General features: G+C 44.8%; 1 protein-coding gene across 4 annotated transcripts in view; it reads left to right on the forward strand.

Moving 5' to 3' along the window:
- Positions 1-15,754, forward strand: part of LOC123766709 (neural cell adhesion molecule 2) — a 221,718-nt gene that overhangs the window by 190,586 nt on the left and 15,378 nt on the right. For 3 of the 4 annotated variants that reach the window (XM_069307675.1, XM_045755988.2, XM_045755989.2), the window contains exons 4-6: positions 7,075-7,176; positions 12,043-12,151; positions 14,462-14,616. In XM_069307675.1, coding sequence (XP_069163776.1) covers positions 7,075-7,176; positions 12,043-12,151; positions 14,462-14,616 — 366 coding nt within the window. Of the gene's footprint in view, positions 1-4,142; positions 4,346-7,074; positions 7,177-12,042; positions 12,152-14,461; positions 14,617-15,754 lie in introns of those variants that run through there. The other variant, XM_069307676.1, reaches the window with a different exon arrangement.

Below are 15,754 nucleotides of genomic sequence, written 5' to 3' on the forward strand. Positions count from 1 at the left end.
TTTAATGTTCCTTTTTACATGTGGTGTGTGTGTGAGTTGTTTTAAACGGGGGGGGGAGGGGGGGTGATTTATCACTGTGAGTGGTTTCTTGGTAGGGGTAGTTAGTGCTTGTATGTGATGCTTTCAGAGTGTGTGTGGTGTGTTTGTGTGTGTGTGTGTATGTGTGTGTGTGTGTGTGTGTGTGTGTGTGTGTGTGTGTGTGTGTGTGTGTGTGTGTGTGTGTGTGTGTGTGTGTTGCTGCTGTTTAATATAACAGAAAGTTTTACATCAGTTATTCTAAAACTATATTTTCCTATATTTCTTAATTTCTTTTGCACTTAAGGAATAATCTTAGAAAGGATCTAGTGATAATCTGGTTGTGAATAGAAATTATATGTTATTTGATGGAACCTTGTTGACCATGTATTAAGGTCGTTGGTGCTGACACTTCTCAAACCTAAGAATCTCAAACCAAATCTTAATCTGAGAGTATAGAGGATATTCCTCCTTTTCAAGGCGTTTCACTTGGTGTCGGAGGAGTTCTTCAAGAACAAGTCTAGTGGGCTTCGTTTCCTTGTAGTGAATTGTCCACTCCGTCTTCTGGTTCGTGACTATAGGGAGTCGCGTTCCCACCACTAATGCCTTTCAGGACTTTCCTCCGTTTTGTGAATACACACACATATATATATTTGATATAAAATATATATAATATATACAATATAATACATAATATATACTATATATATTTGTAACCAATTTTGCAACGAATTTCGTTTTCAGTTTGGCTTCAACTTTCTTATGAAAAATATTCCAAGAATTTATTTAGTTTAAAATTATTGAGGACATTAGTCAAGGGCCTTGAGAAAGCTGGAACAGAAAGCAGGAAAACGAGAATGAAAGAAAAGGCACGTAAAGGAGCATGGAACAGAACGATGGAACAGGAGGAGGAGGAAGAGAAACAAAAGGCTCAAAAAAGGCCCTGTTTCCAAGCCAGAATTTAACCAACTATAAACATCATCAACCAAAAATTCTGACAAGTTAGAATGAATGCCAAAAAAAGAATGAGAATAATTATTCTTGTGATCCGGAAGCAAAATGAAAACCAAGAACAATTAAAAAATTGAATATTACTGAGTTTCAAATTAAATTACAAATTAAAAACTGAATATTACTGAGTTTCTTAACATCAATTAATATCATATAAATCAGCGTCAAATCTAAAGTGGTTTGGCCTAAACAGATGCGAACGACCCTAAACAACAAGGACGATATCGCTCGTTAGGTCCGAGGAAGCGTATGAACCACGGCGCTATTAACATCACTAAACCACCTTAAATTTCACGTTGTGGACAATAGCATTGAAATTTGCAGTGCAATAAAGGTGAGCACTGGTTGCAACAAATCAGTTTTCGTGAAGTAATGGTAAGTTGAGAGACATTCTCAAGTCACAATCGACTTGAGAATGGTCCAGGACGGACCGAAACGTCGTCGTCCCTTCAACTTCTAGTGTGTGGTCTGGTCAACAAGTTGAGAGTGAAATTGTGAAGGAAGGTGGAATAATTCCAATAAGCTGAAAAGCTGCAGAAATTGAGTGAGTCAATTGACACAATTGTTATAGGCAGCCATGGACGTCGCTAAGAATAGTATAACACTGTAAGAATGTTTTAAGAATAGTCCCTGGATCGAAGAAGATTTATCGACTAAAGACCAAATGTCAATCTAAGTCTGAGGAGGAAATTATAAATGAAGTACACCATTAGGTCAGGTCAGATCAGACTTATGTAAGTCAGGTCAGACTTAAGTAGGTCAGGTCAGCCTTGAGTAAGTCAGGTCAGCCTTGAGTAAGTCAGGTCAGCCTTGAGTAAGTCAGGTCAGTCTTGAGTAAGTCAGGTCAGTCTTGAGTAAGTCAGGTCAGCCTTGAGTAAGTCAGGTCAGCCTTGAGTAAGTCAGGTCATCCTTGAGTAAGTCAGGTCAGCCTTGAGTAAGTCAGGTCAGCCTTGAGTAAGTCAGGTCAGCCTTGAGTAAGTCAGGTCATCCTTACGTGAATCAGGTCATCTTTCTTTGATGTAAATATTAATAGAGGTTATTTTATATGTGAACTGGATATGTTTGTATATATGTGTGCCTGTATACCCGTGTGTGTGTGTGTGTGTGTGTGTGTGTGTGTGTGTGTGTGTGTGTGTGTGTGGGTGCACGGTATGAGCGATGGGAAATAACATTAATAGATTTTATTCAAATAAATCTAATAAATTAAAACACATTTTATTGCTCAATGTCATACAATGCTAATGTATCTTGTTTTATAAATGACACGTAACTCTATTTTCTTTAGTTATAAACGTCATTTAAACTTGACAATGTATATAATATGCGTGTATAAATGCCATTATAAAAAATATTATTAAATCAATATCAAAATATATATATTTCAAAATACAAGTGTGTGGGGGGTGGGGGGTGGGGGGTGTATATGTGTGTGTATACTTACACAGATGTGCTAACCTAAGTGTACTTACAAAGTAGAGCGTAAGCTCCCAAGCCCTGTCTCCTACTTATCTAACTTGAGTAGGAAACTTGAATGTTGAGTGTCAAATGATTTCCAAGAATGGAGGATGACCAAATCCTCTCTCTCTCTCTCTCTCTCTCTCTCTCTCTCTCTCTCTCTCTCTCTCTCTCTCTCTCTCTCTCTCTCTCTCTCCCTTTCTCTCTCTCTCTCTCTCTCTCTCTCTCTCTCTCTCTCTCTCCCCTTTGTGTGACTGTTATCATCTTGCACACATCCCCTAATTCGCTTTTCAAGCACAATTTTCCTCTTCGGTAAATCCTTACCATTGCTAGGAGGTCAAAGTTCAGCTGTTCTATTTACTAGCCAGTTTCTCTAGTAACGAAAGGAGGATAATGCTAGTTGGTGATATGGGTGTGTGTAGTTCAGTGGTTCTTGTCTCCTGCTTAACCAGGGGACCAATGGTTGCACTCCCCCAACAACAGTCTGCCTCTGATAGTTATCATGGTGAGATATCGTTAGGACAAGAGCCCTGCTATCCCAGCTGCTGTTGTTATTTCTTTGTTAATGTCCTTTTACTGTTGGTGAATTTTTAATGTAGAGGGATGGGGGAGGGTGTGTTGTTTTTTCCTCTCCTTCTCTCTCTCTCTCTTCCTCTCCCTCTAGTCTCTTCTCCCTCTCCCTCTACCTCCTCATTCGGTCGGGAGGGTGATGCAGGCTTGACTGCGTGAGGAATAATTCGCAATTAGTGTGTGTCGGAGGACAAAATTTAGCACAGAGTGGACGTGATGGTTAGTCCTGGGGAGTGCCATGTTCTGTGGCCCTCCCTGGGGAGTGCCACGTCCTGTAGCCGGCTCTACAGGTCTGAATCATGTGTGAAATATTTTCCATTCGTGACGGCCGGATTAACGAGGATTTAGCCATTGATTATACAGGCCTGTCCGGCCTGTTTCTCCGTTAATATAAATGTAACTATTTTGCTAAACCAAAAACGTATGAACCGAAGTAACTCGCCTACCTACGGAGGCCGAGTCATAGAAAATGTTAATATTCCGGTACTTTATATTCCCTAATACATTCGTATTTTTAACGAATTTGTTGATTCTGTTGAAAAATGCTACATACTAGGTGATAGGATGGCATATATATACTGATGTGTATAAATGCCTATATATTCCTATGTAATTAACAAGGTATACAATGATTGGAGAGTTCCAAGTATGATGCCACAACCCGTCCTCACACCAAGTTCATTCCATCCAGCGGTCGACCCCAAACAAGCATTTGTCAATTTTAACATGCTGTTCATTCATTCAAAACGGGAATTTTCTCAAATATAAATTAATATTAATATATATTAGCATATTGTGTATATATTGGCATAGGTTAGGTTAGGTGTTTAGGTTCTGTTGGCGATTATTTGTTATTGTAGTACGTGGGTGAAGCATTTACAGCGTTGTGGTTCGTACACAAGTCGTCAGTGAAGCACTTGTTCCGGAAGTGTTCGAACGTCATCAGTTGTGAGTCGTGTGTAAACCGTTTTTCATTCATAAACAGAGGGTTTGGCGGGTGCATGGAATCACTTTTGGGTCTTTGATTGAAGGGCGGCCTGGGTGACACGCCCCCCAAGCTCCCATTGGCTGACTCGAACTGTTTCGAAGCAGTGAGTCTAATACTGAAGAAGACAGCAGTCGTGGCTGTGTTCCAGCCCTGAGAGGACGTGATGCACTCCGCTCGTCTTGTAGAGTATTCTGAGAACAGATACTGTGCTTGCTCGGTCGACTCCCAAGCCAAGACCCAGCAGGAAGAACCAGTTGTTGTTTAAGATTCGCTACTTGGAACAAGTTCCAAATAGCACGGGCTATGGTGAGCCCGTGGATGTGGAAGAACCAGTCCTGGGGACTGAGGAACTATGCGTAACTATCATTTACTCATACTTGGTAACTATCCAATTTCAGTGAGCCGAGGCAGTCGTGATATAGTGGCCTTAAATCTGTTTATTGATATCAAACAACCTATGCTCCTAATACATCGCTTTTTTAACAGAGTCGAACCATAGATCAAAATTACGAGGTTTTAACAAAACTTAGAGCGCTGTAAATTTTTTTTATGTTTGCTGACACTCGTCCTCCACAGTTTAAGCGGGTTGTTCGTGTTGGCACGTTTCTGGGAAGGCAACAACAGTTTCATTTTTTTACGGAGTGTCAGATCTGAGAACTAACAGGAGTACTTATATGTACATAATCCATATGACCATTATAGGGTCCTTCCCCTTGGTGTATACCCAATATGGCGTCCCTGCCTTAGGGGTATACCCAATATACCCATTATTGTGGGGTATATTGGGTAATACACCGCCTCCTGTATCAGTATGGAGGGAGATCAGCCCCCCCTATCCCTCCATTTGATCTATTCCCTTTATGGTGGTAGTCCACAACCCCCCCCCCCCCCCCACGAACCCAATAGGTATATATCTTTTATGGGAGCAGTACCTGCTGAGTTATAGCCCCATTCCTGTGGCAAGTAAGGCCACTCCGGGATCACCATAGCCTGTGCTACTTGCAACAAAAACAGCAGTACGTGCTCATACTCGAGTGAAGAGGGGGAAGGTTAGGAGCAGAGAGTACACACCTCAGCACTCTAGATAGGCTGAGTGTACTCTCAACACTCCCCTCTCTGGCATGCGTTACTCTGAGGGGTTCATCCATCCCTCCCTCCCCTGGTGCATTGAAACGCATTGTCACGCTGACCTACGCATAGGTCGCTACACGCCTCCGCTTCTCGAAGCTCACTGTTAGGCTAGTTGGCTCACTGTTAGGCTAGTTGGCTCACTGTTAGGCTAGTTGGCTCACTGTTAGGCTAGTTGGCTCACTGTTAGGCTAGTTGGCTCACTGTTAGGCTAGTTGGCTCACTGTTAGGCTAGTTGGCTCACTGTTAGGCTAGTTGGCTCACTGTTAGGCTAGTTGGCTCACTGTTAGGCTAGTTGGCTCACTGTTAGGCTAGTTGGCTCACTGTTAGGCTAGTTAGCTCACTGCTAGGCTAGTTAGCTCGCTGTTAATATAGTTAGCTCACTGTTAGGTTAGTTAGCTCACTGCTAGGCTAGTTAGCTCGCTGTTAATTTAGTTAGCTCACTGTTAGACTAGCTAGCTCACTGTGTTAGTTTGGTAAACATTGAGGTCTTTCCTCCTGATTTTCTCCTCCTTGGCTCTAGGAATGACCGTAAGTGTTCCTCTCCCACGGGGGGCTAATGGGTCTAACATGGTGCTTGGGGTCTAATCACCTCCCATAGATTGCTGGCCGCTTAGACCATCAAGCGTCTGGTAGCCGCTGTAAATTGTCGTTGGAAATTTTAATTACGATTGTTGAGAGTATGAATTGGCACCAATATTTTGATTAGCATGACTATTTTTTTTTTCCTTCCTCGTCTACAAGCCCAAGTGATTGGGCTGGACGGTAGAGCGACGGGATCGCTTCATGCAGGTCGGCGTTCAATTCCTCGATCGTTCACAAGTGGTTGGGCACCATTCCTTTCCCCCAGTGTTATCTCAAATCCTTATCCTGACCCCTTGCAAGTGCTATATGGAAGATTTAATTGCTATATAGACAATTTCCTGCCTCTGTCTACTGTCCTAAATGATTTCGGGGCTTTAGTGTCCCCGCGGCCCGGTCCTCGACCAGGCCTCCACCCCCAGGAAGCGGCCCGTGACAGCTACCACCCAGGTACCTATTTTACTGCTAGGTAACAGGGGCATAGGGTGAAAGAAACTCTGCCCATTGTTTCTCGCCGGCGCCTGGGATCGAACCCAGGACCACAGGATCACGAGTCCAGCGTGCTGTCCGCTCGGCCGACCGGCTCCCTGTTTCTCCATTCCGGGTAAAGTGCACAACCTGTTTCGTCGTGGACACGAGTGTCTTGTAATGGAAGCCATTTCTTCTCGTTATAACGCGTCGTATTTTGTATATATTTACCTAAGAAGAACTGTTATGTACAAGAAAATGGGAGAACCATTGACATAATGTCCCGTTTTCTGTTAGTTGGTCCTCTGGTTGGTTTGGTTGGGGCGCACTAGTAGTAGTACTGTTTCTAGACGTTGGACTAGCGAGAACCGGCTGTCAATTACACCTGCGATATATTGTATACATACTATGTATACAATAGACAGTATGTATTGTATACATACTGTCTTTAATTTATGGTAGTTATTTATTGAGGATAAACATTGGAAAAACATTACTGGAGAACTTGAGAGCGTTCTCGACCTTTAATGGTATTTCCTTTCCCATTGAGTGTCGCTTCTTATCCCTGCTTTACCTCTTACATTTCCTCTAAGTTCACTTTATCTGCTGCTTCTGGCCGCGCTTGGCATTGTCCTAATGAGTCCTTACCTGGCCTTAATGACTCGCCTTGCCCTATCGTTGTCATGAATCAGGTGGAGAGTGTAATACCTGGCGCGCTCTCTCTGACGCTCTGTGGCTCTCTCTCTGGCTCTCTCTCTGGCTCTCTCTCTGGCTCTCTCTGGCTCTCTCTGGCTCTCTCTGACGCTCTCTCTGACGCTCTCTCTGGCTCTCAATCTGACGCTCTCTCTCCCTCACAGGTGTCGTGGATCAGACGGAGGGACTACCACCTACTCACCGTCGGCTCGCAGGCCTACAGCAGCGACGACAGGTTCCAGGTTCGCTACATCAAACACGAGAATGTGAGTACAATCTGTCTCTAATGATACGTTTGTCCTAGACCCCTGCAGGGTGCTGGTGCATGAGCCGCCTCCCAGTATGCTGGCAGACTCGTTCCTCTGTGTTCTGTTGATACTGTTTTTAGTCGAATGTTTAAATGTGGATTTTCGGCTTGTCTCACTTGACGCCTTGGCCCTAGCTGGGTCCAGTTTGGCCCTAGCTGGCTCCAGTTTGGCCCCTAGCTGGCTCCAGTTTGGCCCCTACCTGGCTTGAACTTGGCCCCTACGTGGCTCCAACTTGGCCCCTACGTGGCTCCAACTTGGCCCCTACGTGGCTCCAACTTGGCCCCTACCTGGCTCCAACTTGGCCCCTACGTGGCTCCAACTTGGCCCCTACCTGGCTCCAACTTGGCCCCTACCTGGCTCCAACTTGGCCCCTACCTGGCTCCAACTTGGCTCCAACTTGGCCCCTACCTGGCCCCTACCTGGCTCCAACTTGGCCCCTACCTGGCTCCAACTTGGCCCCTACCTGGCTCCAACTTGGCCCCTACCTGGCACCAACTTGGCCCCTACCTGGCTCCAACTTGGCCCCTACCTGGCTCCAACTTGGCCCCTACCTGGCTCCAACTTGGCCCCTACCTGGCTCCAACTTGGCCCCTACCTGGCTCCAACTTGGCCCCTACCTGGCTCCAACTTGGCCCCTACCTGGCTCCAACTTGGCCCCTACCTGGCTCCAACTTGGCCCCTACCTGGCTCCAACTTGGCCCCTACCTGGCTCCAACTTGGCCCCTACCTGGCTCCAACTTGGCCCCTACCTGGCTCCGTCAAACTGACCCTCTAAGATTGGGTGAGTTGTCTCTATCTCACCATCAAAAAGAACCGTCGTCAATTACCATTCACCAAAAGGGGTGACCTGCTAGATGTGACCATCATGACCTGATTGATACGATGATTGACCAGAGGGTCATCTTACCGAGATTGATGTGAATTAGACGGGTCGTTCCCGTACGTATTCAGGTGAGGGCTGAGACATCTCTCTCTCTCTCTCTCTCTCTCTTGCTGTTCTATCTTTAGCCTCGTCGAATCGTTTTAGTCCACGAAATTACCTACATGTCCCCCTGCCATCCTACGTCCCCCCGCCATCCTACGTCCCCCCCTTATTACTCGCGGTTTCCCTTGTGTCTCGTTTATCTCAGTTACTGGGGAAGCGATTGGTTGAAGGATGGAAATGTGGATCTAAGCTTCTACACTGGCGTCGCTACCGTTCCCCTCCCCCCCTCACTGGGGGGGGGGGAACGGTAATGAGTGTAGGGAAGGGGGAACAGAGATGAATGCGAAGACACAGGGAGTGAACTAATGGAAAAAATGGCATTTCCTTCCACCTTTTCTCTTGGTAATACGAGCATAATTGTCCATCCACTTTGCCAAGACACTTTTCCTTTTCCTGATAATATTCTCTCTCTGATTCCCCCCCCCTCCCCTCACACACCCTTCCATATCTCCCCCCCCCCCCTCGCCCCCCTGCAAGATTACATACACTTTATTTTACATTCATGTTGCGATTGCATTTAACCCCCTTTTAATGCAGCGTCAGAATTACTTAGATGGCGAGTGCTTTCTCTCATGGCTCCTGCATATGCAGTTCCGGTTTGTTTAATGCAATGAGTTCCGATCTCATCTGCTTTTGAAATTATAAATGTTTATTTTCCACGATCTGTGTGTGTGTGTAATTGCCTAAGTGTAGTTGCCTAAGTGTAGTTACAGGATGAGAGCTACGGTCGTGGTGTCCCGTCTTCCCAGTACTCTTTGTCGTGTAGGTGGGTTTTCACCTATTTGTAATCACTTATTTGTACCTGCAGACACATTAATTTTCTAGCACATTTGAGTGCAATATTTTTAACATGTGAGCAGATCTGTCATCAGTTTCCACTCACAATATAGCAGTTGATGAGTTGTATATATTAAGTTTAATTTTATGACAGGATGATATTGATATATAGATATTCATCAGTGGGGTTTTTTATCTGGGGGCAACGATAACCTGTCACCCTCAGCCCCCACTTAAGATATTCACACCCCCTAAGATCTCATTCAGTGGTTACATTGGTGAGAGTTACATCTTTTCGATTGTCTCCTAAAAGAGTCTGTGTATCATACTCTGCTGGAGACCCCAGCCTCCAGAGATAACTTCAGGACATTGAAGTTCCACCTGATTTTGAATTACACTTAAAAATATTTGGATTTTAATATATTTTCCTATTAAAAATATTTGGATTTTAATATATTTTCCTATTAAAAATATTTGGATTTTAATATATTTTCCTAACACTAACGTTACTCGTGCAAACATTTACGAACGGAGGACCACAGAATATTATTGTATATACCAATTCTGACTAAATTCTTCCATGAGCTAATGTAATTATCTCTATTACAAATTTAATATATTTGTATAATCTAATATTCTTGTGTAATGTAATATTCTTGATAATTTTACGAGCTACGTCTCTACATGTTAATGTTAATATCTCCCAGAAGCGCTCTGCCTGTACATACTCGCCTATTTGTAGCTGCAGGATCGAGTTTTAGCTCTTGGACCCCCGCTTATCTAGGGAGCTGGTTGTCTAATAGAGTAATTCCTGTCCTATTTTTCTATCATTTCAAATTATGAATAGAGTTCGCCTCTACAATGTGCTCATTTAGTCCATTCTATTTTTTTTCCACTACCCATACACTACGAGAAAACTTTCTCGCATCTGTGTCTCATTTATTTCTCAAGTTGCCTTCCAGGGCCTTTAGTTCTACTGGTATTCATTTTAAACGTCTCTTCTTAGTTACTTTCAATTGCCCTAAACATTCTATAAGTCCTATATATAGCCTTTTCTTTTCTCTAGTGACGTCAAGTCTATTTCTTTTTTCTTACCAGGTCTTTGGAATTCCTGGACGAGCCTTGTTGCAAACCTCTGAAACCTCTTATTTAGTTTTCTTGTTTAATATTTTTTTTTAATGAGCTGCACGATGGGGGCAGCATATTCTGAGACAGGTCTTACGTAGGTGGGGGACTGCGACCTAAATAAAGCTTGCTTATGCAGACGAGGAGTCACAATAACGTGACTGAAATACGTTGACCAAACCACACACTAGAAAGTGAAGGGACGACGACGTTTCGGCCCATCCTGGACCATTCTCAAGTCAGTCAGTAAAACCTGGACCAGGAAAATGGTCCAGGACGGACCGAAACGTCGTCGTCCCTTCACTTTCTAGTGTGGTCTGGTCAACAAGGGTTGCTTATTTCGGTTCCTAAATGATGCTTTGAATCGTTTCATTGTAATGTTGCTGATGCTATTCTATTTATGTGCGCTTCTGAAGTTAGAACACGAGATTAAAAGTAACAGCAGAAGGCCTATTGGCTCATAGGCCTCGTTTAATATTCACTCACTGATCGTTTTCTCCAGTTTCCCCCTTCATTCAGGTCTCCTGTTTCTGCTTCCCATTTCCATCACCTTACACTGGTTTGTATTGAACTCTATTACCCATTTCTCCAATCAATTCTACAGCTTGTCTAAGTTATCTTGGAGTGTCTTAGAATATTTACCTGGCTCTACTCTTTATTAATTTTGAATCATTCGCAAACAATCTCCTATGCTTAGGTCATTAACATAAGAAATAGAATAGGTCCCAGCATCGATCCCTGAGGTACTCTGTTATTCTATGAGACAGACAGACTTCGTGCCCGTAAGTGTGACTCTCTGACTCCAGTCAGTTGGGTATTCTCTTAGATGCTATTTCACTTACTGTTTGCATGTTTTTGCGTGTATGTGGTCTTGTGTTTTGTGTGTGAAAGGTAAAGTTGTTTCTGGGTTTGGGTTGATTTCAGAGCATGTTGGGTTTCTGGGTTAGGATTGGCCACGGTGTTGGTTAAGGGGACCTCCATGGCACCATGTAAAAAAATTGTACTTATTCACAATTTCATAAACAATGTACTGTATTATTTTTATATGGAAAACCATTATTGTTAGCGACGATAGTTAACACGCTGGGTATTAAATTTTATATTTTATTTGGGGAATTTATCCTGTTGAATTTTTATTTTTTAATTTTGTTATAAAGTGTTCATAACTGCACAGTAATTGGAAATGGCACAGTAATTCAGATTTTAAACTTTAGATAGGAAAAATATTTATTGTAGTGCCGACGGAGTGGATTACTTGACTCTCAAGACAATTAAGAGTTTGCGGGAATTCAGACTTCCTTGAATTGCAGTTGAATTCCACAGCGCAGCGGTCTTTAATCCCTTAAGAATACGAATGGACTTTAATCCACTAAGAATACGAACGGTTTTTAATTCCAGAGAATTCGAACATTTTAATCCCTTAGCATTCGAACGTGTTTTTTTTAATACTTAAGAATATGAAGGTTTTTAATCCCTAATAATACGAACGGTCTTTAATCCTCTCAGAATACGAACATTCTTTAATCCCTTAAAAATATAAGAATGTATCTCGCATTCTCTAGTGGTCTCTCATGAGGTAACAATGAGGTTCATGAGGTTCTCTACCACCTTTATATTTCGTACGGGAGCCTCATGGTTTCTGACCAGATTCACGAAGCAGTTACGCAAGCACTTACGAACCTGTACATCATTTCTCAATCTTTGGCGGTTGTGTTTACAATTATTAAACAGTTAATGAACTCCGAAGCACCAGAAGGCTGTTTATAACAACAGCAGCAGCTGATTGGCAAGTTTTCATGCTTGTAAACTGTTTAATAAATGTAACCAAAGCCGTCAAGGATAGAGAAATGTACAGGTTCGTAAGTGCTTGCGTAACTGTTTCGTGAATCTGGGCCCATGGTCTCTGGTCTCTAATGGTCTCTGGTCTTCCCCTACAGGACTGGCAGCTTCACATACGGTACGTGCAGGTACGAGATGATGGGGTGTACGAATGTCAGGTCTCCTCTCACCCCCCAGTCAGTCTCTTCTCTACCCTACACGTGCTGGGTAAGTAAACACACGTACCTTACACGTCTTTGGGTAAATGGGTAAGTGTTTTAACGTACCCAGCAGCACGTCCTGGGGTAAATGTGTGTTTTAACGTACCCAGCAGCACGTCCTGGGGTAAATGAGTGTTTTAACGTACCCAGCAGCACGTTTTGAGGTAAGGGGTCCTCCCCCAATGTGCACTTCCTTGCCTACACATCGTTGATTTAATTGTTTTGGGGTTTTGCTTACCCTATATAAGGGACAAGGAGCTGTGTATATGTATACAGATAGTGTGTATATAGCGGTCCTTATCCAGAGGTGCCCGGTGGATGGGGAGTCCTAATCCAGAGGTGCCCGGTGAATGGGGCGTCCTAATCCAGAGGTGCCCGGACAATGGGGCGTCCTAATCCAGAGGTGCCCGGTGAATGGGGCGTCCTAATCCAGAGGTGCCCGGTGAATGGGGCGTCCTAATCCAGAGGTGCCCGGACAATGGGACATCCTAATCCAGAGGTGCCCAGCCGTTGTGTCCGATATAGGTACATCCTTATTTATCCTAGTCTAGTGAATCCCGCTAATCCTCCCGCTCGAGTGCCAGCCACATGGATGCCTTGAGGAGGATATGTTGATTGTGCTCAAACTGTCGAAGCTTCAACACGTGGATATATGGATATATGTTTTTATCCAAGGGGAATTAAATCCATTCCTTATCCCACAAAGAAAGCCTCCACCACTTCTTATGGCGCTACCACCATCACAATCCCCAGTACTACCACCATCACAATCCCCAGTACTACCACCATCACAATCACCAGTACTACCACCATCACAATCACCAGTACTACCACCATCACAATCCCCAGTACTACCACCATCACAATCCCCAGTACTACCACCATCACAATCCCCAGTACTACCACCACCACAATCCCCAGTACTACCACCATCACAATCACCAGTACTACCACCATCACAATCACCAGTACTACCACCACCAAAACGCCATTTATTCAAATAAAACATACTAATAGGACTGTTTTTAAATGGAATGGTTAGACATTCCCCCTACCACAACCCATGTTTAGACACTGCCCCCCCCCTCTAACCACCTCTCTAACCAGCATATCCTCCTCCACCTCATCCCTAACCACCACTGCAATTACTACTACCACTACCACCCTCCCCTACCGCGCTTGTTAGCAGTGATTGCGAGAAATCTCTTGAGCTCTGTGGGGGACGCTGGCAGACCGCCCTAGCTCCATATACACATCATTTGCCTTGGTTAGTAGGAATCGTCTGAGTTACGGCAGACATTAATATGTCTGCCGTAACTCAGACAAGCTGCATCTCTTTACTTCCCAATTCCCCAGGCACACAGGCTGTCCTCCACGCTGCTGGTAACTCATAGGCTGTCCTCCACGCTACTAGTAACTCACAGGCTGTCCTCCACGCTACTAGTAACTCACAGGCTGTCCTCCACGCTACTAGTAACTCACAGGCTGTCCTCCACGCTACTAGTAACTCACAGGCTGTCCTCCACGCTACTAGTAACTCACAGGCTGTCCTCCACGCTACTAGTAACTCACAGGCTGTCCTCCACGCTACTAGTAACTCACAGGCTGTCCTCCACGCTACTAGTAACTCACAGGCTGTCCTCCACGCTACTAGTAACTCACAGGCTGTCCTCCACGCTACTAGTAACTCACAGGCTGTCCTCCACGCTACTAGTAACTCACAGGCTGTCCTCCACGCTACTAGTAACTCACAGGCTGTCCTCCACGCTACTAGTAACTCACAGGCTGTCCTCCACACTACTAGTAACTCATAGGCTGTCCTCCACGCTACTAGTAACTCACAGGCTGTCCTCCACGCTACTAGTAACTCACAGGCTGTCCTCCACGCTGCTAGTAACTCATAGGCTGTCCTCCACGCTGCTAGTAACTCACAGGCTGTCCTCCACGCTACTAGTAACTCACAGGCTGTCCTCCACGCTACTAGTAACTCACAGGAAGCAGCCTGATCTGTGGTCATGGCTTGAGGGCCCATCGTCGCATCAATGAAAGAAATTCAGGCATTAGGATCCCTTCTCAACCGTGTAGCGATGATCCAAGACTACCTCGCTGGTTATGTAATCGTTAACTACCCCTGTAAGCTACTATTGCCATGTTGTCAACACATCTATTGGCAATAGATCCATGCCCCCCCCCCCCACTCCCGTGTGTGTGTGTGTGTCTGTGTGTCTTTATCCATTCATTCAAAACGAAGGGGAAGGGGGGAGCTGAATCTGGTTTTGAAGATAGTGATGACTTACGTGTTGATGATTGTTAACAGAGGCGACGTCAGAGATCTTGGGTGGCCCAGAGAAGTACATGACTGTTGGCAGCTCCTTGAGGCTTGTGTGTGTCTTGAGAGACAACACCCAACCACCCTCCTACGTCTTCTGGTACCACGACCAGCACATGATCAACTACCACGCTACCAGGGAGGTAGGTACCACCAGTACATGGTCAGCTACCACGCTACCAGGGAGGTAGGTACCACCACTACCAGCACATGGTCAGCTACCACGCTACCAGGGAGGTAGGTACCACCAGTACCACCAGCACATGGTCAACTACCACGCTACCAGGGAGGTAGGTACCACTACCACGACCAGCACATGGTCAACTACCACGCTACCAGAGAGGTAGGTACCACCACCACCACGACCAGTACATGGTCAACTACCACGCTACCAGGGAGGTAGGTACCACGACCACCAGCACCAGCACATGGTCAGCTACCACGCTACCAGGGAGGTAGGTACCACGACCAGTACATGGTCTGCTACCACCACCACCACGACGAGTACATGGTCAGCTACCACGCTACCAGAGAGGTAGGTACCACCACCACCACCTGATGAACTACCACACTACCAGGGAGGTAGGTACCACGACCTGATGAACTACCACACTACCAAACAAGAAAGGCAGTTGAATCCAATTCAGACGAATAATTATCACGTTCTTCACATCTAGTTAAGAGAGTGTGTATTCCACTTGTCTCTTTCCCACACCCGTCCCCCCACACCCGTCCCCCCACACCCGTCCCCCCACACCCGTCCCCCCACACCCGTCCCACCACACCCGTCCCCCACACCCGTCCCCCACACCCTCCCACTTCGCAATACATCATAAATCCTGGTAACGAGATTCAACAACATACTATTTTACCCTGAATCTTCTCCATTCATTTCAGATTCATTGATCTAACCCTTTCCGGTCATATTTAATCACAATAATAACAATAGCTTACAAAGTTTGATAGTCTTTAGACATCTCTTATGATCAATACTGAAAATTTATTGAAAATTGTTTGGAGATTTACGAGAATGTGTTTATATATTATATATAAACGAGATAAAAAGCGTTTGATTGAGCCAAATGTGTGAATGGTTGGTTGGTGGGTGAGGGAGGGGAACCCTACCTTCTGCTACTGTTATTTTTCTCTTGTTGAAAAGGAGAAAAATCCCACCCTCTCTCTTTTTATGTGAATTTTAATGACCACAGTGAAACCACAGGGTTCACTGCTTCATACAATCCTCTTCTGCCTCCTATTTTTTTGTAACATTTATTGGGGGTT

This window comes from Procambarus clarkii, chromosome 60 (genome assembly GCF_040958095.1).
Source record: "Procambarus clarkii isolate CNS0578487 chromosome 60, FALCON_Pclarkii_2.0, whole genome shotgun sequence".
Classification (NCBI taxonomy): Eukaryota; Metazoa; Arthropoda; class Malacostraca; order Decapoda; family Cambaridae; genus Procambarus; species Procambarus clarkii.